General features: G+C 42.3%; 1 protein-coding gene across 2 annotated transcripts; it reads left to right on the top strand.

Moving 5' to 3' along the window:
- Positions 1-3,846: 3,846 nt before the first annotated feature.
- LOC104934164 (gamma-aminobutyric acid receptor subunit rho-3) lies at positions 3,847-25,669 on the top strand. 2 transcript variants are annotated; one of them, XM_027274348.1, is made up of 11 exons: positions 3,847-4,134; positions 4,225-4,303; positions 10,463-10,575; positions 20,234-20,301; positions 21,089-21,312; positions 21,913-21,995; positions 22,165-22,302; positions 22,954-23,106; positions 23,277-23,338; positions 23,749-23,880; positions 24,841-25,669. In XM_027274348.1, exons 3-11 carry the CDS (start codon positions 10,557-10,559, stop codon positions 25,141-25,143), a joined length of 1,182 nt encoding a protein of 393 aa, XP_027130149.1. In that variant the 5' UTR covers positions 3,847-4,134; positions 4,225-4,303; positions 10,463-10,556; the 3' UTR covers positions 25,144-25,669. The 2 variants fall into 2 exon arrangements, with proteins under 2 accessions (XP_027130149.1, XP_019109657.2); XM_019254112.2 differs by lacking the exons at positions 3,847-4,134; positions 4,225-4,303 and adding an exon at positions 5,970-6,392.
- The last annotated feature ends 691 nt before the right edge of the window (positions 25,670-26,360 follow it).

A 26,360-nucleotide genomic window follows, 5' to 3' on the forward strand; every position in this document is an offset into this window, starting at 1 on the left:
GAAGAAGTTGATTCACTTTTCTTTTTACTTGGATTGTCTGAAGAACGTGTGCTTTTTCCACGTCTGCTAAATTTCACACACTTCTCAGAAAACCACTTCATACCTCGCTCACTTCAGCCGCCCATCTTCCTGTTTCCCTGACAGGACGACCGTTGGAAGACGTCTGAAACTGTAACCAGATCACTGGTTTCCTGCCAAATCCAGTCAGATTATTGTGGCTTTGTTTGTATGTACTGCGTGTGCATATCTGTGAGTTCGCATGAGCGTGTCACGGTTATTTGGTGAACAGGCCGGAGGGATTAATTGTTAATTTAGCATCTATCGTCACCTTCACCTCAGAATGTGTTGTGACTGAGGAGAACAGCTGAGACACGAGCTGGCATCGCCATTCTCGTTCTTCTTCTCGTAAATCACAGCTTTGACAGAAGCCGAGCAGCGACTCAGACGTCTGACTCACACCTGCGTAACGCGGTGGACGACTTTGACCCGGTGACATTCACGTGTTGTGTTTTTGTAACCTTGTAGAAATTCTTACGAAGCGCCGAAGCGTTTGCGCTCGAACAATCTGCTGAACAAACATCTTCAAGGTAGCCGACAAGAGAGATTAACTTTATATTAATTTGATAAAACAAACACAGTCCAGATGCGATACTTTAACTGATAAATAAGCAAATGAGATTAGTGATAGCACAATCTCAGAGACTTTTCCACCTGTTTCTTGCTATGAATGGTCATTTCGTTGACCTAAGTGTCTCTAAAGTGCCTTTTCTGTGTTCCTCGTGTCATTAGGTGTCTGTATTTGTGTCTGTTTTTTCTGTCTCTTCTGAATCTGGCGAGTGAGATGTTACCGTGGCTCTTAGGAATGATGATCAGAGCTATTAAAATAAGACGAGACAGACTTTTCCTTGGAGTTCAGCTGTTTCGCTGCTTTTTTCGCTCGGCTGTGGTTGCAGGATGTTTCCATCCTGAAGTCATACCTGACGTCAGTATATGAATGAGCCATCTGACTGACTAAAAATCTGATGTAATCTTGCACAGATTATTGTATTTCATTCACAAACTCAATCCGTGTATCGGGTTCTGCACAGAGACTCCTTCAGTCTTTTAGTCTCGGTGGAAGTTACAGATCAGTTGAGGCTGCTGGACAAAGAGGCGTTTGTGTCTTACCTGGGGTTTTGTTCTGCGTGGTGAAGCCGATCCAGAGGAAGAAACAGGCCCAGGTGTATATCGCTGACATGATTTCCTTTCAGCTGCACGCATTTATGACTCGGACACACAGAAACACATGAGACAGGTCTTCAGTCCATACTGCTTTCTCTGTGGCGATTTTTTTTCCTCTCTCCTCCTTCCGGCAGGTTTTTCCTTGGATCTCTCTGGGTGGTTTGGTGTTACAGACACACACACACACACACACACACAGGGAAAAGAAGGGGAAACAGCATAATTAGAGGCACATTCCTGATGAAATGGACACGGGGAAGATGTACGGTATAAAACGTGACAGAACATGTGCAGAAATCATGTTTGATCCTCTGGGGGATTTCTTGTCAGACCTTCCTTTTGATCACCAAAGAGCAAGAAATAAAAGTGAGCTTTGCAGCTGGAGCCTCCGCACTCTTTCATTCATTCATTCAAACTCTTTTTTTCTCTCTTCCCTCTCCATCATTCCTCTTTGTCATTTCTTCAGCTTATCCTCTCCGCTCAAGTGGTTTTGATAAGCAAAAAGGAAGAGGATGCATCTGTTGTTCGTGCACGGTAAAAAGCCCTCTCACGTTATCTCCACACTATCTTAACTTTCCAAAACAAACACAGGTGAACTTGGTACCGCACATCAAAGAGCGCGAGGATATGTGAGGTATCCTGCCGACTGATAACGCCTCCAATCAGTCCTAAAGGTTAAGGTGATTTACTACAAACATGCAAACGGTGGAAGGGAGTCTATAATGAGCAGAGTGATGAAGTGTTGTGACGTTTCTTGGCACGAGGTGAGCCAGGCCTGCAGCGAGTGACATTGTTGAGTTTCTTGTGTTTACACTGAATCCTTCCTGTATTAAAGCCTAAAGACAAAAAGCGTTACGCAGTGCAGAAGGAGAACGCTGTCTCATATTTTACTGCCAATGGCTTTCCACTGGCTGGAGAAGAAGGGAAGCGCTCTCACTTTTTCCAAAGAATTCCTCCTGGTAGCCGAGCAAGAGTGCAGCAGGCTGCTCACTAAATCACGCATGACTTTTATCTTTGTCCGTTTTCTTTGTTAGAACTTTGGTGGAAAAATCGATGAATTATTCTAATTTCAAGTAAGCAAAGAGAATATTTCCATATTGTGCCAAATAATAAACTTTTCAGGGTCTAGTAAGCGATGCAAATTCACCTCTAGGGCACATTTAATTCAAACTTTACGTGCTTAAAATTAGGCACAAATTATGACGGCGCTTATGCAATATCGATGTGCGTCCTCGTCAGCCTCTCCCAGCTGATGGCGAGAGGCGTGGACAAGTCGCCAGCTCATCACAGGGCTGACGCATAGAGGCAAACAACTCATGTTCATTAGTTTGGCCTGAGACGTAACTCGAAAGAGGAACCTTCTTGCTGTGATGAATCCTTCATTAGATACTTTTAAGACGGTAATGCTTAGTAAACAAATCTCATCTCAGTGGGCACACAGCTTCTCTTGAACTCACTGTGCTTGTACTTGTTCATATATTAAATAATAAGAACTAACTAATAAAGGAAAAGAGACTCATTAAACAGTTGTGCAAGGACACACTACACCCACAGTAACTCCTGATAACCTTTCACCTCTGGTTCACTCCCACGTCACCGTAAATTACAGCAGTGAATGAAAGAAAATCAATGAAAAGTTGTGCAACAACTACACGTTATTAATTAATCGAATATATTTATATTTATGTATAAGACATGCATCTTCCTGTAACACATCCATTTCAACATATTTGCGTGTATATACTTTTAAAATAGTTTATGTACAATCACTCAAACAGTGGCAGAAACAGGAAGATGCTTTAATGAAGTTTATTTTTTTTAAAAAGTCATTTAAGGTGAACAAGCCAACTCGTCGTCACGTTGTATCATCATTAACACGAGCATGACATTTACAGTTTGACCTCAGATGCACCGTGAACTTACTTCAAACACTATTTAAAGCGGCTGCCATCGTGGGAGCTCTGTGTTTTGTAACTGATCACTTTAATGAATGAAATGAAAATGAAACGACTCATTTAAACGTTAATTAATGAACATTTGTCAGACGCTTCATCACTTTGGCTTCACGTGTACTTTGCAGGATGTAAACAACTTTGCAAAAATGAATTATTATTATGAATTCTTTAAGTAGGAGTCAGAGTTTTAGCTGTAGCTGTGTATACAATAAGACTTAGTACTTACAGAGGCTCCTGGACATCAGTGAAGGACAACAGTAAAATCTCCTTTGATAACGGGGAGAATCAACTCTTTATAGACGTGTGGCGTCATGTAGGGCTGTTGTGAAATCCACCATCTGCCAGTGAAATGCCAGGAAACCTGAGAGAGAAAAAAACAAAAGACACTCACTGTGACTCAGCTGCAGCTCCGATGAAATCCAGGAGTGAAAAAGGAAGAAGTGAAGAGCTCTGCTGCCTCCTGAGACTGAGTGTGTGAGCTTGACTGGATCAACAGGTTATTTAGAGAATAGGCAGCACACACACACACACACACACACACACTGTCTCACACACACATTTCACTACACACAAGGTAGTGTAGGGAGGGTAAGGTCACTCCACACACACACACCCTCCTGATGGGTGGAGTTTGGTTGTGATTGGCAAAGTCACAAACAAACACACACACACACACACACACACACACACACACACACACTGCTATAGTGTAAGTGTTTCCTTTGCAATTGCATCAAATGTCAGCGGGGTTTGCTTTCAAAGTGCAGAGCTGTTTTGGTGCGTGCTCTGTACCATGAGCTATGTGCTGCATGTCAGCTTAAAGGCTGGTTAACACCTGCTCAGACCGAACATGCGTACAGAGCCACGTGTGATCACATGGAGCATCAGTCGAGGCAGAAGTTTCACCTTGAAGCATGAGGGGACTTCCTTTTTTGGCCAGCTTCACATCATCCCTCAGGTTTTAAGTCATTATTTGGTCTAGTGCAGCTCAAAGTAAAACTACCAGAGATGACTAATGTTTGACGTGGGAGGTTTTTCTCTTTTCCAGGGGAAGCCCTGCCACGCTTTCACACCTCGAAGTCGAACAACCAGGTTACAACAAGTCCGATCTTCTGCTCGGGTTGAAGGTGAGCCAAGTGCTGCTCCTTCATGTTAACCTTTTACCTCTGATTGCACAGTTATGACCGTCTCTGATAAGAAATAATCAAGCCACATTCCTAATAATCAAATGAGAGTCTCTCCTGATGAAATCGAGCGGCACAAAACTGTCAATGACTCACTGATTTTTTTATTACTTGACACCTTAACAACTGATTTGTTTCTTTGTGTACAGCACAGCTCATTATGATTGTTCTTATGTGACAAATAAATGTACTTGAAAGTAAAAGATATCACTCATAACCACTTCATTACTTCATTGTGTCTGTTCCCCACACGGCTTCATACACCACCAGCAGTTTTTCAGAAGCATTTTGCCCACCAGACTTTGTTTACTTGCTCAGATTTGGTCATTTTTCCATGATTTATGTGTGAATAAATAGACAACGTAGATTAATTGTTTCCCACATGGGTGTTTTATTCTGAAAATTGACCTCTGTGCTGTTTCCGTGTCTGACTCTGTGCTTCTTGACGCAGCTCTTCAACATGAAATCATTTAATTGTCATATTCAGACTGTATTCTAAACAACATTTTAAAATCAGAGTCTTGTGTCTGTTTAAAGTCACAATAAAAATGTTCTGAGTTTGTCAGACCAAAGAATAAAGTGTTATTAACCACCCAGCCACATTTCATTTATCAAATTAGGCGTCAAAATCAGGTAAAAGTGAATCCTCAGCTGCAGGACTGTGGGGGCGTGTCCTCTGCTCAGGGTGGCCTCAGCGTGTCATCGAGCCACCCTTTAAGGACCTCCCACAAAAATCCTGAAACTAAAAAACTGTTTGAACCTCTGACTCCATGTTTCAGTAAAGTCTTTTCACGTGTTTTCAGCAACTATTGTCCAACATATTTAATGTGTTTGGAAAGAAATCTCAGAATTTCCTTTACACGAACTTTAAAATCTCATTTTGCTGCGGTGATGTCACGGTGTATGTACAGTGTGATGTGGTTGGGTGGTTTTTTATGATGATGAAACTGTTTGTCACTTAATTTCATGAACTCTGTTGCTGCAACACAATTTGAGCTGAAAATGAGGACATTCCCCAAACTCCTGAATTGCCTAAAAGCTCACAGAGGATGCAGTGTGAGTCTTTGTGTAGGCTGCATGTGTGTGGAAGGATTATGTCTGTCCAGAGGTGTAAACTGAGGAGGGTGCTGGATTAGACTCAGGTCGCTCCACTCCAGCTCGGATTAAAACAACGTCCAGGCTCGGTGGCTTTTTGTAGTTTGAGCTGCTTCCAAACCCGTGATTTATGTTCTCACACAAACAACCTCTGTCTATATATACACACACACACATACACATTAAGGTGGAGGTGGGCGCTAACCTCATATAATCACACCAGGTGCCTCATTGTCATTGTCCCACTGAGAAAATCCTGATTGCTGATGGGTTTGTGTGTGGCTGTTTGTAGGTTAGTGAAAGATTGCTGTGGATGCAGATAAGAGGATTAGGGCGGAATTAGTGTCATTCCTCTATCGCCACGAGGAATAGATTCATATCGATTTTAATCAGAGATGGAAACACACAACCACAGATAAAAACAGACGAGAGAGAGGCAGCGAGGGAGTGCAGAGGGAGGCGTGGATGAGGCTGGACGGAGGGCAGCTCCTGGAGATCATCCGGGATGTTCAGCTGGACGAACATCTGCTGCCAGTAAGAGATATTTGAATGCAGAGACACATTTAGAAACTCGTGTATTTGCTTCTATTTGGATTTCTCGCCCACGTTCTGGAGCTCTCCGGTCGAGGAAACTTCCAGCCTCTGTGGGATGTTTGACCAAAACCACCAGCATTAGTCTGGACGGCTGAGTGCAGAGAGACGTGGAGGAGGTGGAGCTGGAGAAGCTGGTGGCTCGCCCAGGGATGATGTTGTTGTTGTTGTTGGCGTCGTGTCAGCTGTGGCGGGGGAACCTGTGAAACATGAAGGTGGACGCGCTGACCTGCCTGGCTCTGGCCTTGGCCAGCCTCGTCGCCATGGTGACCTGCGGTCGCAGCTCTGGGCGCAAGAAGCACAAGGAGGTCTTCATCGGCGAGAACAGCAAGTTCAAGTTCGGAGGGTGAGACGCCACACACACACACACACACACACACTGAAGGATGAATGAAAGCCATTCAGTGTGTCGTGCAGATGATTAGCAGACTTGAAGCTTAATTTTTTGGCCACTTGGGGGCAGCACAACAAGCCGTGAACACGACATGGAGATGTTTTCTGAACACGTTACCGTATTTACACATCCAAAGCAACGTTACTCACGTGGAGTCTTGTTTGTAGCCGTCTTAATTAAGGCTTTAACAAGTGCCTACATTACCCACAATGCAACTAGACTGCTGACAGTCAGCTCAGCGATTGGACGTATTAGTAGCAGCTAATATTTGGTTAATTTGTTCTATAATAAGACTCTTTGGTTACGTTCACGGACACGCGTAAAAATTAGATCACTCCGTTGACTGATTGGCTTGGGCCCTTGGGCCTACACGTTATTTTATCCCCTTCCTGTGATACTTTTGATACTTTAAGTACATTTTGCTGATAATACTTTTACTTACGTTATGTTTCGGTGACCTCCTCCACCCTCTGCCTACAGTCTTCTATGTCATTTCTAATGAATATGTCACTCAGAGGTTCCCATTGTTCGATCAGTTTCACTTCCCTGTTTCACAAACCACTTCTACTTGGATTAGATCACAGTAAATGCTGATTTTATTCGTGTTCTATGAACTGTGCAGTTTTTACAGCTCACGACCGACCGCTGCAAGTTTGAAATGCTGCAGCTTTTGGCTCAGACAGGTTTTCATTTGTCCAGCAGAGAAGAGAAATGTCCAGCTCTCCTGGCGCCTCTGTTGGAAAGAGTGAATGAATGAATGAATGCAGCTTCTGTGCCACTGTGTGAAATCAGTGTGTTCCATTAAAACCAAACGTTGCTGAGCATAATTATCATTCCGTTAAAGATGTTTGTGTTCAGCACGCACACTTACAAACTGAATGATTTGAACATCACGAAAGCTTTGATATGAATCAAGTTAAATATTTAGATTCAAGGGGAGTTAAAGGAGGAAAAGAAACAATAAAGAATACAAAGATAATCGATGAGGAAACCTGCGACTGTGCCCAACACTGTTGTTGACGTGGTGTAGCAATAATATGAACAGCCCTGTCCTGTTTTGGCTGCGCACACACACTCCGTCATTCAGTGTTTATAATAAAAGCCACGTCTATTCAGATCTTAATATCCGGCTTCATTCGTTTCTAAAAGCCACATTTTGTCTCTTTGTTTGTCATGGCAGCTGACAATTGATGAACGTTTAGCAACAACCTGAAAACAATATCACCTTCATCCACCGCCCCGCCCCACGCTGTCTGACTGACAGGTGATCTGTGGGAAATACAGCGCAGACATAACACAGAGATTAGAGCAAAGCCATATAGAAATGAGTCAGCGAATTGTAACTAAGTAGATTTACTCAAGTACTGCATAAAAAGCTGTTCTGTTGTAAATTTAACTACCAGCAGTACAGCTTAATCGATTGATTGACAGAATATTGACTGCTTCAAATCTTAAAATAATGATTTGAATGTATTTGTGGACATTTCTCACTATTTTTAGAAAATTTTAAGTCAAACATTCAATGAAATACTATTAAAAACACGGCGGTTCACCCAGGGTGAAGCTCCGGGTGTGCTGACCCCCAAATGTTTTTGGTTCCTGAGCTTAGTCCCTATACGGACTAAGCTCAGGAACCGGAGGGTGGACTGGTCGCTGGAGAGGTGCCAGTTCACCTTCAGCCCTTGAACAAGATACCGAACCCCCTAACTGCTCCCAGGGCGCCGCTACCTGGCTGCACATCGATCCACCGTCTCCCCACATTTGCATGTCTATGAGTCCTTTGTATGTATGTGTGTGTGTGTGTGTGTGTGTGTGTGTGTGGTTGTATTTAGAGTCAATAAAGTATCTTTTCTATTCTAAGTATTGAAAATAATCATTAGTTACAGTCCTAGAGAAAACGAGCGCCACCTCCACCAACTACAACAGAAAAATCCTGTTTTTAGACGAAAGCACGAGTTATAATAATCCAATGCTGTCATATAAAACTCTAGAACAGTCTCTATTTTTCTTTCCATGAGCTGCGTTTTGTTGACTGTACTTTTACTTCCCTGAGATCTTCAGTGGTAAAAGGATCTGAATACTTCCTCCACCCCGCCTCACATTCAAAACACTCCGGTGTTAATAAGGTCAAACAAAGTCTGTCGTACACGGTATGAACTGTATCCATACAGCTGAGCCTCTGTGTGTGTGTGTGTGTGTGTGTCCTTGCCCTACTATCTTCATGGAGACCAAACGTCTTCAGAACAACGTGAAGATTTTGTATTCAACAAAGTGAGGACGCTGTTTGTCAAGTTCATTCTAAGCTGGAGTTGAATTCGCGGTTAAGTTTAGTGTCGAGTTTATCGAGCTGAATTAGCTTCGGATTATCGTTAAATTTGTTTTTTAGAGGATTGTGGTGTTTGTTTCAAAGTTAATTTAAGGGATTATGGAGATTGGATTTGGCTCAAATTCACTGTCTGACCTCATAATAATAGGAGAATAAATGGTGTGTGTGTGTGTTTGTTTGTGTCAAGACGTGTGACTTTCAAAGAGGCTTTTCATCCTTCTCGTACGGTACACCTGTGTGCACACCTGTGTGCACACCTGTGCGCTGCACGTGTGTGTGTTTACCCTCTTTAAACACGCACGTGCACACACACATGGTGAAACATGTCTTGCAGCTGAGAGGCAGCTGTGCTCAGGCTGTAATTACGCCTTCTGCATCCCGTACGTCGTCTTGTTGGGGTTTTCCTGCTCGAGCGTCAGACACATATAGTAGTTTAAAGTTTATGTGAGTGCACAATGTGTTTACTTTATGTTGTCTGTGGACAGAACCACTTGACAAGTAAATACAAAGTTTCCATTTCGTGATGTAACAATGTCGCATTTAGATATTTCAAGCGACGCCAGACGGCCGAGGCTTGAAGGTTCATTCTTGACCTTGTGACTAAAAAATTCTTATCACAGAGTCCAACCGCGTCACGTTCTTCGTCATTCTCCAGCACACAGAGCCGCAGCCTCTTTTGCACCGCAACAAAACAGTACTCACCATGACAAACATCTGTCAAAGAAACAAACACACAACATTTCTACACTACAACATTTCATCTGCAAGCACCAACACGGCAGACCACACCTGATGCAGATCATATTGTGTTGTAGTAAACAAGCATTGAAGTCGAACTCTGCCTCAGGAGTGTTTAATCAGGAATGTCAGCCTCACTGGACTTCAGAGACAGATGTTTCAGTTTCTGTGGCTGCATGGTGGAACGCACACAAGCTGTATATTCTGTCTTAGTATGAACTAGCACTAGCCACCGCAGAGTTGTCAGGGTGCTCGCTGCTGACGCTTTGTTGTGCTTAATGAACCGTGGGTACTTTTTTGGGTAAGTAATCCAGGGCTTCAGCCTGGGAAAGCCTGTGCGTTAAACACCAACATCACATGCTTCGGTCACGTGACGATAACTAAACTATCTCTGAAGGTTGAACTGAAGGTTGCAAGATGTGGCTGAAAGCTCTGGAAAAAAGCAAGAAATTAGACGTATTATTAGATTTTTACTTTACTAAATGTCCTATAAATACACCATACTTTACCACAGTACTATACTACTAAATGTCAAAGGCATAAACACAAAATACTCAGTAAATATTGAATAAAGTACCTCAACTTTAGACTTAAGTACAGGACTACAGTAAATCTACTTAGTTACATCACAGCACTGGTGTGTTATGATACGCGTTGGTTTTTTATCTTTCCTGCAGTATCACTGAGGATTGTTTTGGAGCACAGTGATACACTTTGAGTGTGCGGCAGAGAACATATGCACATGTGTTTATCTGTTGGTGGAGCCGTGCCACGCCTTTGATTAAGGTTGTGGTTTTTTGGCAGGATGAGACGGAGAAAACCACAAACTGTGTTTTCGCTAATCAAAACATACAATTACAGCCTTGATAAACCGGCTAATCACTAAAGACACTGTGTGTGTGTGTGTGTGTGTGTGTGTGTGTGCATGTGTGTGTGTGTGTGTGTGATGTTTCTGCAGACGCATTGACTACAAACTGAAGAGGCAGGACAGCACAAAAACGCTGCTAATAAAAAGTGAACAGCTGCTGAGGATCGAGGAGCACGACTTCGCCATGAGACCAGGCTTCGGAGGTCAGACACACACACACACACACACACACACACACACACACACAGACACACACACTTTCTACATTGACATAACGTGATGTTTATAAATGTGAAGAAGTAACAGCCATGAAAGCGTAATAGCGAGTCGCTGTAGCATCCCTCGGTCCAATATGTGGATGAAGGATAAGATAGCAGATGCCTCGGCAGCCTTAGAGGGGAGGAGCTGTAACTTGTGAACTTCTTGAGGAGAGTAAACGTTACTTTACTATTAACTAAGTGAGCAGAGCTGTGATCAAGCAAACTCTATTCAAAAAAACAAGCATTTTGAATTATTTTGGCATCCTTTTGATCCGTTAAATCCGTGATAAAATCACAGCAAAGGCACTCTGCGTTACTGTTAGAGTATGTAGGGCTGCAGCTATCGAGTATTCTGTCGAATATTCCATCGATTAATCGAGTAATCGGATAAAAGTATCACTGTATTCTCATTACTTTTGCTTTGCTTTCGCTGTTTTCTGTCTCTGAACATCAACACTGTCCGCACACGTTACCAAAAACCTGCTTCCGTCTTCTCCCGTGTAACGTGAGCACGTTGTGTCACACTAAAAATAATCCGTGCGAGCTTTAAGTTTAATTAAACGAGGCTTCGAGGCAGAGGAAATTCCTCAATCATTTTTTTGTAATCGAGTTACTCGCGGTGTTCGAGGAATCGTTGCAGCCCGTCCTGTTATGACAGTTTAGACGCTCTGATTTACATTTTTAGGACCCTGCAAGTAGCTTTGAACAGTATCACCTTTGCAAATGGTCCAGAATGCCGCAGCCCGACTGGTTTTCAATCAACCTAAAAGGTCACATGTCACCCCACTCTTCAGCGACCTGCACTGGCTGCCTGTAGCTGCCAGAATTAAACACAAAGCTCTGACGCTAGCCTATAAAACCATCTCAGGATCTGCCCCTGCCTATCTCAGCGTCTTACTAAAGGCTCACGTCCCGACCAGGGCGCTACGCTCCGCTCATACAAACCGTCTAGTTGTACCCTCGCCTCTCGCAAAGCGAGGTCACTCTAAACTCTTCTCTGTGGTCGTCCCCAAATGGTGGAATGACCAACGGCTACTAGAACAGCAACATCCCTTTCTACCTTTAAAAAACTTGTAAAAACCTTTCTGTTTCCAGAATGCTTCCCTGCCTAACAAAACTAACAAAACTAACAACTACTCTGTGTCCTTTACACCTTTCTCAGCTTATGTCCTCCTCTGTAAGTCGCTTTGGATTAAAAAGCGTCTGCTAAATGCAATGTAATGTAATGTAATGTTATGTAATGTAATGTTATGTATCACCACACTGAGGTTGGGAGGAGGTGAAATGCTGCCCCCTACTTTTTGGAGCATGTGTGGCTCTAGATATTTACATATCGCTCCTAACTAAAGGCCTGATCCCAACCCTGGCCAAAATGTCCTTGCAATGCAGAAACGTCCCCATTTAAATAATTTAAAAGCAGAAATGGTCCCCACAACGATAGCATTACAGACACACGTCATTTCAGCTCTGATCCCAGATGATTTAATCCACTCACTCTCACATTGTCCAACAGATAAAGTCGCTCCTCGCCCAACGCTGATGATGATGTGTATGCGGCGGTTTGATGATGCGATGATGGGCACTGGGTCACCCAGACAACGAATGTGTCAATCCTAAATCGGCAACGCTGACCCAGATTACACCATTGTGTAGTGTGTATGTGTGTGTGTGTGTGTGTGTGTGTGTGTGTGTGTGTGTGTGAGCATTAATGCATTCGTGTGCATTAATCTGGATTATATTGCATGTCTGGAGCAGATGGAGGGGTGGGAAAGAAACCGACGACCGCAATGAAGATCAGTATCAAGCAACACAACAACAGATGCATGCAGACACATAATGCAGTTTTTATATTTGTGTATTAAAATGACAATATTTATAATCTCTATACATTTACATTAAGAGATATTTATTGTTACAAACAGGAGGTGGAGAAGTCTCGGCTTCTAAAAATGACAATTATGTACGACTACATTCTTTTTATTTATACATTTTGGAGGAAAGTTGTAGGAAGTACGCACATTTATGTTCACAAACAGTGCCCTGAACATATTACTACTGAAAATTACTAGAATATAAACAGACTTTCCTCTAAAACATTTAGTTTTTTACTGTCGGTGCCTTTTGAAATCAGACTCAAACTCTAATCTGCCACCTCGAAGTTTAAGGTTTTGGTTAAATTCAGTGGAGGAATATAACTAAGTAAATCTACACAAGCACTGTATTTAAGTAGAGATTAAAGGTACTTGTACTTTTCTTGAGTATTTCCATTAAATGCAACTTTATATTTACTTATACTACTACATCTCTGAGGCGAATATTTGATTTCTTTGATTTCTTGAGGTGATGAATAGAGATGCGTGTTTCTTAAACATTTGATCACTTTATATGATGCATTGTTGTAGATTGAACCACCCAGCAGTATATACAGTAGCTCAGTCTTAAACATCTGGCTTTGTTACTTTTACTTAACAATAAATCTTTCTACATGAACAGCGCAGTGGACTGCACATGTACATCCATGAGTTATGAGTTTTAATGTTTATCAGATGTTAAAACAGTGCACATTGTGTTGCAGCAGAAGTTGAACCTGGTCTGACCACCCTGATCCCCTCTTGTATTGGTGCCCCCGCAGAGCCAGAACACGACCCACACATTGAGGAAAGGGTTCTGTCCTGTGTAAACAGGATTCGAGCTGTGGTCTTGAGTTTGTGCACCCGATCATTGATCTTGACCCTGTGAGGTTTTTACAGTCATTATTTTCTCGACTTGTCCAGAGCGTACTCCGCCTCTCGCCCAGAGTCAGCTGGGATGGGCTCCAGCCCCACCACGACCCTGATGAGAATAAGCGGTTTACAGATAATGGATGAATTATTTTCATGACCACAAAAGGATGTTTGTCACAAAAATGTAAACATAGTCTTTATAGGTTTTTGAAACAAAGGACAATGCTGTAATTTTTCTGACGATGACAGGCGCTTCCTGTCATTCTTCTCTCGGTCCTCAAACATCAAAATTCCTAAAATTGGACTCTTGAAAGTTTTTAATCAAAACTAAACTCTTCTCTGTGTCACAGTGACTCCACTTTGGACTGGAAATCCTGGAAATTTACAGAAAATATTTATGTAGTCCTGTGGCCTTTTATCCTTTATGTTTGTAGGAGCCGTTTGTCTGTATGTTTCATATACCGCCAATTCTGTGATTATGATAACTGATGCATTAACACATCAGCAGCAGCTGCTTAAGGTAATTCTAGTTATTTTATTATGCAGTGCTTATTATAAGCCTTACATATTGTATATTTTCATTACAGATTTTTTTATACTCGTATGAAGTAATGTATATATAACGTATAAACTGTTAGTAGTTTAATTTATAACAAAACATATTGTATAAATTCTTCTTATGTTTAATGTGGAAAAGTATCTAAAGACGTCAGATAAATGTAGTGGGGTAAAATACAGAAATATGCAAAGATGCAAGTTTGTACGTAAATACAGTGAATGTTTCTAAGAGTCACACACAGCCTCCTTGTTGCCGCTGTATCTCCCTCAGTCTATATGGTTGGTCGGCGTCCTGCATATCTCTGGTGCTGCCTGTCGTTCAGGGTGGCCACAACAAAAGCGCCACTGTCTGCCCCACGGCCCTGCGGCATTTCCACAGACTATAATTTTACACTAAGGGAAATCGTTAGATAAGCGTTTGCTGTGTGTGTGTGTGGGTGTGTGTGTGTCAAAACCATTCCCCTCTTCAGTTCTCTCCAGGGTGTCCTAAAATACACCGTGACATTTCTTGTTATTTCTTGCACGTGTGGAGTACTGCAGTGTTTATATATTGAGGTCAACCTTTAAAGGATGTCTATAAACTTAAGTTCCCTTCAGGCCACTTCGGTCTTTATGTATTATAGCTAGATGCCATGTGCTTGGAACAGATTTACTAGTGTTCTGCTGGTGCCCTTCCAGACATCGGTGTATTTTGGTTGTAGCTCTTCAATGCGTCACCTCGTTTGAGGTAACAAACCTCGGATCTGATTGGCGGATTCATTGCTGTCATGAAGAAAAACGGGTTTCGCAGTTTAACAAGCTTGAAAACAGTTTGACACACAGAGAGTCATTCGACCTATTGCAACAATTTCATTTTTAATATTTCAGCATTCAAACACTCAGATGATGTGTTTTAGTTTGACCTGCATACTGTAAACAATCAAGACCATCAGCGAGAAGATTGCCTATTTCCTATAGCCGGACATCGGAGGGGTCGAATTCAGACAGATTCAGCTGGAAATAAACGAAAAGAGGAAACAAAAGTTCCTTGTGGCTGAGGACTCCAGTGATCTCATGAGAGATAAAAAAAAACAAATAATCCAAATCAAATCAAGAGAGATCGAGATGTCCTGATCTTTTGTTTCTAGCGTGGATGAAGCAAGATCAGGGCCAAGGTAGATGTTATAAGCTCTGTGTGAAAGAGTCTTTGAGGAAAACAATAAACCGTAAACGTCTTCTGATATGTCTGTGAGACTAAAAGCAGTGATAAAGGAAGTACTCAGAACGTTTACTTTAAGACAAAAGTACTAATACCACATCGAGGTGAAGCTCATTTTGTGTAGGACTGCAACTAATGATTACTTCCATGATGGATTCATCTGCTGATTATTTTCTCTATAAATTGGTTGGCTAAATGTTAAATCTAAATCTAAATCTAAATGTTAAATCTAAATGTTACATCTAAATCTAAATCTAAATGTTAAATCTAAATGTTAAATCTAAATGTTAAATCTAAATCTAAATGTTAAATATAAATCTAAATGTTAAATATAAATCTAAATGTTAGATTAGATTTAGATTTATATTTAACATTTGGATTTAAATATTTAAAATATCTCTAAGTTCACAAATATTGTTCTAAATGTGCAAAAAAGTGACTCTCAAAAATTCAAACCAGTTTTTTAAACATTGTTTTTAGCTAAATGTGACAAAATGTTGCTGTTATTTTCAGAGCGAGACGCTTTACAAACGGCACCCCATAGCAGCGGAGTAGAAGTATAAGTCGAGTTCACTGCACACCACAAGAGAAAGCCAGAAATATGCCAGACTCATTTTCTGTACGGTATGGAAATTAAATGAGCCAAAACACAATGACAACACATCACGAAGTGCTTTACCATGAAACCACTGGTGTGTTTTTTAAAGGTTAAGTAAATAAAGGCTGTGTGTGTGTAGGCTGAAAACCTACATGTCAGTCTTCTGTGAGCAGAGCTTTCATTACGTTACAGTGTTTCACTCCAAGCTGCCAGTGTTACGCATGGCTGGCTGGAGTCAGTATGGATTGTGTAGGAGTCTGACGCTCATGCTCTCCAAAAGCTGCCCAGAGAATCGCCTCCTAATCCCTCTGCACCTTTCACCTCTGCCTTCCCTAAGGCGACGTCCTCGTTTGTGAAAACCTTCTTGTGTCTATATAAAACTGATTCTGATTCTGAAACAACACAGAGTTGGTGACGGAGGCTGAGACCTTCAAAGCTGCATTACACTGCACGAATTTATCCATCTGCAGCGTTGGGATTAAAAGACTCTGATTCTGAAATGCTGGGCACACACACACAAAAAAACACGACCTTAAAGCTGCACAAAGCATGATTTTGTGATGTGTTGTGATGTGTTATTCAGGTAAATCTGCAGCGGCTCACTAACCGAGATAGATAAAAGTCCAGAGCTGGATTTAGTGATGCGCAGGACAATCTGTGCAACACATGGGGATACAAACAAAGAACCTTTGCAGCCTTTTTGGAAGCCACACACAGAAAAAGGATATTTGAGTTTTATGCCGGTCTTCACATGCACAAAAGAGTTTACAGCATTGTTTCACTGATGCTTAGAAGACACAATGTCAGACAGACAGACAGGTAGATGAGGCTGTCAATCACATAGCGACCCTCATTAATCACATAGCGTGAACACCTTAGGCTGATTTTCTGACGAATCCAGTTTAATTTGTGCCACAACTCAAGGAAGAAAGACCCACCACTAACTTTTTATCTGTTGACAGAAATAAGTTCAGCTCAGTTCTCCATCTGCTTTCCGGAATATTTTAGGTTCATTGTGCAGATAAATCCCAGGTTTCTGCAAAAACAATGCCTCACAATAACTTACTTATCAGTGTTTATATAAGCTGATGAGAAAAATATCCATTTGTTGAAATCACACCCGTATGGACCAGGGTTCAGCCCCCACACACTGCAGCAGACATTATTGTGTTCAAATATGTGTACAGCCACGGCGTGGAAAGAGGACATCAGTGAACAGTCGGACCAGAAACTGGCAGATCAGAATTCATTTGTGTGTCCTTGTAAATCAGCTAGAGCTGGACCTCCTGTCCACATTCATATACAGTAAGTTTGTTGATGACTGTTTCCGCTGGCTGGAAAAGCAACCCCAAAACTTGGCAGGGGAGATTAAGATCGGAAAGGTCATCTTCACTGTTCACTTCGCACTGTAGCAGAGTCAGAAACTTAGCAATAGAAAATAGAAAACTGCAGCTTACAGGTTGTTTCGGGGGGAAAAAACGTCCGATCTAGTCGATGTTTCTAACGCCAACGGTTTGAAGTCGCATTCAGGACAGACTAAAACTGACATGACCGGTGGGGTTTCAGGGTGAGAGTGTCTATCAACGGTCGATGAATGAAGGAACGAAGTCAGTGTTGTTCTTTGCTCTTCTTTCGATGAAGAAATACTCTCAAGTGCATTGAATCTAGATTCTTTTTTAAGACCTGACCACAAGAGTCTAATCTATCAACATCGATACCACATATATCAACATTTCATAGCACTTTGTGAAGGTTCAAGACAGCAACAGTATCCCTCAGGTGGAACAGTGGGTGGTAGGTTTTCTGCTTGCCTCAGGGTCCTGGAAGCCTACAAGTCTTGGAAGGTACCTCCTCTACTATCTTGGTGAAGGAGTTGATGAGATCCTGAGTGATGACAGTGCCCCGGAGGAAGAAGGATTATTATTTTGTTAAATCAGGCATTAAATGTGTTAATGAACGCTTTGAACGTTTAACTTCGGAATCTGTTTAAACACAAAAACATCACGTGAACTTAGACGGTTGAACCTGACCTCCTTTTGCACGTGTCTCTATAAAATGCCTCATGCCTTAAACATACTTTAACTGGGTGTGACGTGGGAAAAAGAAAACAGTTAAGTTGCAGAGGGAGAGCGAGTGACCTTCTGTTCCAGGTTTTTCCCACCGAGAGCAGCCGTCGTCTGGGATACGTGAAATGTTGAGTCTACGCCGCTGGTGGTTTTTTACGAGTCACGCCAGGACAAAGCCGGTCTGCGGCAGCAGCTTTATGGTCCTGGCTGTCAGATGAAGTTCATTAAATACATTGTTTATTGAGCTGCTAACTTTCAAGTGGAATTAACACACTTTACATTTACACAAGAAGCACACTTTCAGTGTACAAGTTTTATTTTCTTGTCCTTGAGAGTCAAAGACGGAAACGCATCCAGACAGAGTTCAGAGGTGTGTGAGCATACTTGGTTTTGGTGACCTGCAGCCCAAAAAGCATTTTCAATATCTTCAGTGACCTCTAAGATACCAAAGATTACCAGAAGTAACAGAATGTATGTAGAAGACAATAAAAGCTCCATGATGCTAAACACAGTTTTATTAGAATTGCTTAAACCCAGTGATCATTGGATTACTTCTTATCATAGCATAAACACTTTGCATTATGCAGCACGGCTTGATGGCCGGTGGGTTGGTCCAGACTGGAATATGTCAACAGCTCTTGGATGGACTGCCATTAGCGGCGTGCTGGTCGTGAATCGTTCAGTATGAACTGATCTTTTATATGACTCAGGAGTAACGAGTAGTCTCAGTGAGTGTTGCCTAGTGACACTAGTGACTAGTGACAAATCGATCAATCAAAATGACTATTTTTGCTGTTGTTGGAGACGTTTGGAGACTGACATGTGAAAGCCGCCGCCGCCTGATCCCAGAAGAAAGTTCATTTTGTAGTTCTAAACATATTACTCATTTTTGTCTCTGGCACGATGGTACTCCTCTCTCCTACAGCGTCCATTAACAAAAACATGCACATGACCAGTTACTTCTAGCAAGTTTTAGGACAGCCAATAGCTACTTTCTTTCCTCACTGAGGAGTTGGCAACACAGGGCCACAAGAGCTCTGCACTTGTGAATGAACGAAATGACTTTCCAACACTAACCATAAAATTTGGTTCGGATATTCATTGTTTCCAAAAAAGGATGAATCTCAGTGACTTTGGTGATTTGTTCCACCACGAAGTTGACGTTTGTGGTTTTAAATTAAATGTCTCAACAACTACTGGGTGGATTGCAAATAAATCCCTCCGGGTTGATTGTTCTAACTTTACATCCACCAACATCTTCTGGTCAAAATGTAACCAGTATCATCACTTATCATCAGCATGTTGGAACTGTGATTATGTTCATCGAGGATGTGGTTACCAAGCTGAAAGCACCACTGTGCAGCCTTACAAGGCTTCGAGCATGGCTGCGTACTGAGTGAGGCCAAAGTTCACATTTGTCAGACGTGACAGTCATGATGCCTCATTCTTACAGTGCATTCCTCACATTGTTTAAGAGTTTAAAACAACAGTACAATCATTTCTGATGCATGCGGTCGAGTCAGGAATGAGCTCTTTAGTCATCTGGCCGCGGTGGCGGAGAGTTCCTAAAATTACCCAAGTAGATCGACAATCAAACATCATCACAGCTTGTAACAGGGAGGACAAACGTCGCCCGAAACAAAACGTTCCTTCCGAACCTTTGCCAGGTCATGATTGCTTTGTGGAGGCAAAAACAGGGACTGCGTGATTCGGGCTTGTTTGGCTATTTGTGCTCTGTTTGTGTGCACAAATCAGGTTGTTCATGTTTACTGGTTAAACAAACTTAATGCGATAATGAGGGGGATGGATGGACCTGGGAAGTGTGGAGGACAGATGTTGATGGCTGTGGCGAGCCGGTGGCGAGGGCATAGTAGGATGTTTTGTTACCATTGTTTGACCAAAATGAGGTCTGAGGGACAATACAGACGATGTGATTGACGTGATAGAAGCTGCTGAAACACGCCGAGTTTGAGGAATTTTGGAACCAGCTTTATTCCAAATAAGTTTATGTGTTCAGTGTTTTTATCCCAGAAACAATATGTGTACAAGTATGTGCAAGTTTTCTGATGCTGTCGTGTAAAATCACATCATTGTTTTCAACATATTGGCAAAGCAGCTGACAAATTGATATCTGATTCTCTTTGAAAGGTCACTGTCGGTGTAGTCAACCATAATTATATGATTCCCTTCACACATTTAACCAAATGTATTACCAGCAATTACTTACTGATTATTTTAGGAAGTGTATTCTAACAGTCATTTGTTGTTTTATGATCTTGAACTTCAAGCCTCAGATGTCAGATCGCAGATTTGTGTTGCGTTTCTGCAGAACGCCTCAGGAGATACGACAGCAGAGAATGCTTTCAAAGACGTGAGGAGTGTTTCCCTGAGGGCTGTTCTGGCCCAGCTTTAACCTGCCTTGATTTGTGAGTTTGAAACTTGTCTCGTGTTGTTTCAGCTGCAGCCATCCCCGTAGGCATCGACGTGCAGGTGGAGAGCATCGACAGCATCTCAGAGGTCAACATGGTGAGGAACACTCCAATATTCAACCTTAAACTTCCATTTTCAGCTTTATACAGCTTCGATGAACACACCTCATCGAGATATTTCCTGTCCACTGGTGTACTGTGCAAAGAAGCTGATTTAAATGGCAGAAGATTCAACGGACAACCACGTTAAAGATGTAGAAGCCTCCTCACTAGTTGACCGTATGAAGTCTGAGGGGGTTTTATATCTTAATATAAGCAGCTTACAGTGATATAATAATCACTTACAGCAGCTGTTTCTTATGAGACTTTTTTCCTACACATTGAGACACTTAAAGAGTTCATAACATTGAGACTATGCTGTTACTGTAAGGTGGAACTTCAACTCCGTCGGCCACTTACTTACAAGTGCTTTATCTCGTTCCTCCAGTCAAGAGAGATAAATGGCGAGGACAGAGCTTTCACTGGATTGTTGAAGAATCTGCGTTCCTGCATTCCTCTCCTCAGCCTGCTGCAGAAAAAACGTCCATTTATCCATCACTGATGCTGATTTTGGAGACTTTTCAGCTCCAATACTCCAAAATAAAAGTCCTGAAGACATATACTCGCAAAAAATGGAGAACTGACATGAAATGTTGATAATTTCTTCACATTCTTTTCTACTTTGCTCACAAATATTAATAATTTCCTGCTTAATGTGTTTCAGGGTACTTTTTTGGCATTATTTCATACAAACCAAATCTTTGGTGGATTTGTTGCAAGTATACGTACTATGATGAAAGTTCAAAGCAGATGTCGGCCTTATTTCTTTGACTTTGCCTCTGCAGGATTTTACCATGACTCTGTACCTGCGTCACTATTGGAAAGACGAGCGGCTGGCGTTTCCGTCCAGAAACAATCAGAGCAGGACGTTCGACTCCAGGCTTGTGAAGAAGATTTGGGTTCCCGACGTCTTCTTCGTCCACTCCAAGCGCTCCTTCATCCACGACACCACTATGGAGAACATCATGCTACGGGTTTACCCCGACGGAAACATCCTCTACAGCGTTAGGTACAGGGACGGGTCCGGGTGAAGACAGAAGTTGAGTCGTGGAAGTAAAACTTGGGTTTTTCAAACACACCAAAAAGCCATCATACATCAGAGTGTTTCACATTTCAGCTGTGTTGCTGTTTTGCTGTTTGCCACCTCAACCTGAGCCCCTTCTGTCTCATCAGATTTGGGATGCAGACAGATTTGAGCACCAGAATCAGACCAGTTTACTTCCAGGGTGCAACAAATTAAGAGTCCCAATCCTCCCCCAACACATCCCGCTGTCCACGTGCAATCGACAGCATGTAAATTAAAGTTAGTTAAAGTTAGTTCTTCCAAAATGATTAATGAATAAAGACCAACAGCTCTGTGAACTTGTACTTTAAGGGTAACAGATTAAATTCTGGGCTTCGACACACATCATTGTTGTTGTTTCACTCCCTTTTTGGCTTCATCCACTCCAAAGTTTTTTCATGTCACGCCAATAAAGCCGACCGAAACTGAGAAACCAAAGAACGAGAGACAGTTACCTTCTGGTTTCCTTGGCAACAAGCGGGAAAGGAAAGGTCTATCTGGAACCTGATGAATAAGTGTGTGTGTTTGTGTGTTTGTGTGTTTCAGGGTCACTGTGACGGCGCTCTGCTCGATGGATTTTAGCAGCTTCCCTCTGGACACGCAGAACTGCTCGCTGGAGCTGGAGAGCTGTGAGACACACACACTGTACATGTACACACTATCCCACCGTATTCTTACATCATACAGCAAAGGCATCGCGACTGCCAGCAAATCCGACCAAATCCATCTCTTTTTCGGTTCTCATCTTTCCTCGCTGTTTTTCCGTGACACTGAACACCTCTCTCTCTCTCGCCACAGATGCATACAATGAGAATGACCTGATGCTTTACTGGAAGAATGGAAACGATTCTCTGAGGACCGACGAGATCGTCTTGTCTCAGTTCTTCATTGAGCATTTCCAAGCATCAAGTGGCCTGGCTTTCTACAGCAGCACCGGTCTGTGTGTGTGTGTGTGTTTGGTTTGATAACCTGAATTCGCGGTGAAAGGTTTCTGTTTTCAAAAGGAAGAAACAGAAAGTGGTTCACCATTGTGGACACGACTGTTTACTAACCTATGTGTATTTTTGGTCACCTTCCAGTAAAGGGGAATCTTAATTTAAACAGCATGGAAAGATATTTTAGAGGTTTCCAGCCACAGGCACAGATAAGTCTGGGCACAGTCTCTGTGACATCACCCACAGATCTCTGCAGAGTGTGGTCGCTCTGGCTGTTGCCAGCCTGGCAGTCCTGCCTCTGCTCGGCTCCTGGCTCATCCAAAAATGGACAAAGACGTGGAGCACGGGTGGAGCCGAGACGGGCTGAAACAAGCCACTTAAATATTTGAACTTTAAATTATTGGACAATTTGACCACATGGGGCATATAAATAGTATTCAAGATCAAACGAGGCTAAAGAAGTCACAAACCCACTGACAGATTTAACCTGTGACGAGCGTTTTTCAGAGTTTCTAGTCAAAAAAAGTTTGTGCCAACAGTTTGTGTGGCATGAAGACACATCCCTACAGCCAGGTCTCAACATCAGGCCTGAAACCACAGGCCTGATGTTCCAGCAGCAGATTAATTGACGTGTCTCTTTTTTTTTTGTCAGGTTGGTACAACCGTCTGTTCATTAACTTCATCCTGCGGAGGCACATCTTCTTCTTCATGCTGCAGACGTACTTCCCCACCATGCTGATGGTCGTTCTGTCCTGGGTTTCCTTCTGGATCGACAGGCGGGCCGTCCCCGCTCGCGTCTCTCTGGGTAACACCGTGCATTGATATTAACACGTGGTCTAGTTATTAACCCGACCAGACGTCCAGTCATTTGAAGGTTGTCTCAAAAAGTGGACCCACCTCGTGTCAGAGGTCGTGTTGTGTCTGCAAACAGACTGTGCTGTGATGTACAAACACCTCCGCCTTCTCCTCCTGCAGGTATGACCACAGTTCTCACGATGTCCACCATCATCACGGGCGTGTCCTCCTCCATGCCTCAGGTATCAGCTGTGTTTGTGTGTGGGTCTGTGTCCTTTCAGGCGCTTGACGTGCTCGTAAAGAGGTGATTTGTCTGGTCCAGGGGCTTTTGCATCTGAGGACATTGCTGATCCAAAATCATCTTTTAAATTATTTATTTAAATTTATTTTACTTTTATTTGTTATTCGATAAACCCACTAAAGTATTCTGAGCCAAACCTGTGTCATAATTTCTACCTAAATCCCATAGTTAAGACAAATAGACCCCAAAAAATCCACGTTAGATTTATTTGGGCGTTCCGGTTGGCTGCTCTGCAGGCTTAATTTAATTGCACATATAAGCTCACCTTGTTTTACAAGTTATCTGAGCTGTTCTCCGTGTGCTGAAAGGTGTTAGAACCTGCACAGTGATTGTGTGTTTTGTGTTGCCCAGGTGTCGTACGTGAAAGCGGTGGATATCTACCTGTGGACCAGCTTCCTGTTTGTCTTCCTGTCTGTGATCGAGTACGCCGCCGTGAACTACTGCACCACTCTGGAGGAGATGAGGAAGATGAAGAGAGGGAAGGTCAGCATGATGTGTGCCACAGAGGACGACTGCACCACTGCAGACTTTACGTGATGTCTCCATCTAGTGTCCAAACGGAGACATTACACCAGAACACAGTACACAAAGAGCCTCTCCACTTGCAGACAGACATGAGCACTCATGTATGAATTAATTAGTTTCACCTAAAATATGATGCTTTGTAAATTATTATTACCTAACAGGATTTAAAATTTCATCTTAAAGGACCCAGTGTGTGGGATTTAGTGACATCTAGTGGTGCAGTTGCAGATTACACCCCCCTCCACATGCCTGCAGAGTAAACTGAGCCTGATAAGAGCTGAAAGGAGCTTCAGTGTTTCCTTTATTATCTCCTTTAGCATAGGATACACCAAGGTCCCGTGTGGGCCTTGAGGTGCTCTGCAGTATTAGTTGTTTGGCTTTGGTTGGGAACAGTAGGTGCCAGTCTATCTCAACACTGTGGTGTCCAGGGTCACAGAGACCTGTTGCTGCCTTGATAGACATAATAGATAGCTTGTTGTTGACGGTCCAATCTGCGTAAACAGACATCTGTGTCTCCAGACTAGAACATGCTGACAATAACACCTCCATGGGTAAAGACATTCTCTGTGACTCATTCTGGGCGTGTAGCATTTGTGGTGTTATCTTGGGGTTTAAAGTCGATCCACCAGGATGAGTTGGGCAGAATGTGAGACCGACTTTGAGAGTGTCTCTAATTATCCTTGATCAAGCGTCAATAAATAATACAGCATAAGACATCAGAGGCTCATGAACACTTTCTGAACTCCTGACCTTTGACCTTTGACTTCACAACACTTATGACCTCTCCTTCACATCTTTCCTCGACCTTGTGACGTTTTCCATCAAGGTCAAGGAAAAGGTCTTAGGAGACAAACTTGCTCCTATCCGAGGACATGTTGATGGATTTTTACAAACACAGTGTGTCGTGTACCGTTTCAGATCCCATCCACCTTCAATGCCAGCCAGGCGATGGCCTTCGACGGCTGTTTCCACGACGACGACATAGAGCTGACTCCCTTTTCCCGCCTAGCACCCACCCTGACCTCCGACCCCCTCACCATGCCGACGCAAACCCCAGACATCCGGCCGATGGAGGGGACGCGCCTCCGCCGGCAGCGGTCCGTGCGTGAAAACGTGGACCTGCTGGTCAGCAACAGCTACATGATCGACTCGTACTCCCGTCTCGCCTTCCCGCTGTCCTACCTGCTCTTCAACACCATCTACTGGAGCCTGTACTCCTGATGCTGCAAACTCTTCATGAACTCACGATGAGTCAGAGAGCGTGCTCCTCTTCACTGAATTAACTCTTGATCACAGGAGGCCCTTCAGCTCCAGCCTCATCACTAATCATGTTTCTCACAAGAGACATAAAAGCACTTAAGTTCTTCAGAGTGGGGACAGTTTCACCCTGACATTTGTCTCACAGGAGTGGGTTGACACTTTGAAAGCACCCTGATTTATTTTTATTTTTTAATATGTGACTCTTGTTTCTGTGTTTCATAAGAATCTTTCACTTATTTTTGTCTGTACCTTTATCAGTTTCCTTAGCAACAGGGAAAGGTCAAAGTTAGGTGAAAAACATCTTTCCTCTTGTCACGAATGATGCACTGCTGTTCGTCTGGATTTGTGAATTTAGGGCGTTTAGAAACCTGCACGGATGTTCAAGTTAAAAACTAAACATGTTCTTTTATAGGCTTTATAAGTCTATTTAGACTTTTTGTATTCATATTTAATAAAGAAATAAATAAAGTTTCCAGCACCGCCCCAGAATTTTACGCCCCGGGCAGAGTGAAGTTTGTGAAAGCATCGAGAACTTTAAGTCAGGATTCACATAAACCATTATATTTAATCATTTATATTATTGGTGTAGCCAATATTTACATTTTTGGGGTTATAGAAGGTGTTACACTGTAAAACTGACACGTTTCCTAAGCATGGTGGCTTAATCTAATATTTTTATTTATTTATTTTTATTTTTAAATTTAATTTACTATAAATTCATACGTATCTCTAACGACTTCAGATGTGCACAGCCACCATGTAATAAAGAGAGCTAACCGTGTTTTATTTGTTGTATGATGAGATGAAGGAGCGTTTGATGGAGGTTTTAAAAATGATTTGACAGGAACACTCATTTATTGACAGCTGGTTTTGTTGATATTAAAACCATAAAAGTGCCACGACACTTTAAATGATTGCATGTACTTGTCGACAGATGTAATATCAAAAACAAGAACTCTAGCTGAACTTTTTTTTTTTTTTTTCATAAAACTGCTTCAACATTGCAAATGTCAACATCTTTATTTAAGTTACATTTGAAGATTACAAACAGTGAGACAGAAACATTTCTGAGGTTGTTCATTTGAGGACATCACCTGGTGTAACTGTAGTTAAAATACTTTTTTTATTACATTTTCAAGAAATAATTCAAATTTGTACATGCAAGACATTCTGTAGTC

Source organism: Larimichthys crocea, chromosome XXIII (assembly GCF_000972845.2).
Source record: "Larimichthys crocea isolate SSNF chromosome XXIII, L_crocea_2.0, whole genome shotgun sequence".
Lineage (NCBI taxonomy): Eukaryota > Metazoa > Chordata > Actinopteri > Sciaenidae > Larimichthys > Larimichthys crocea.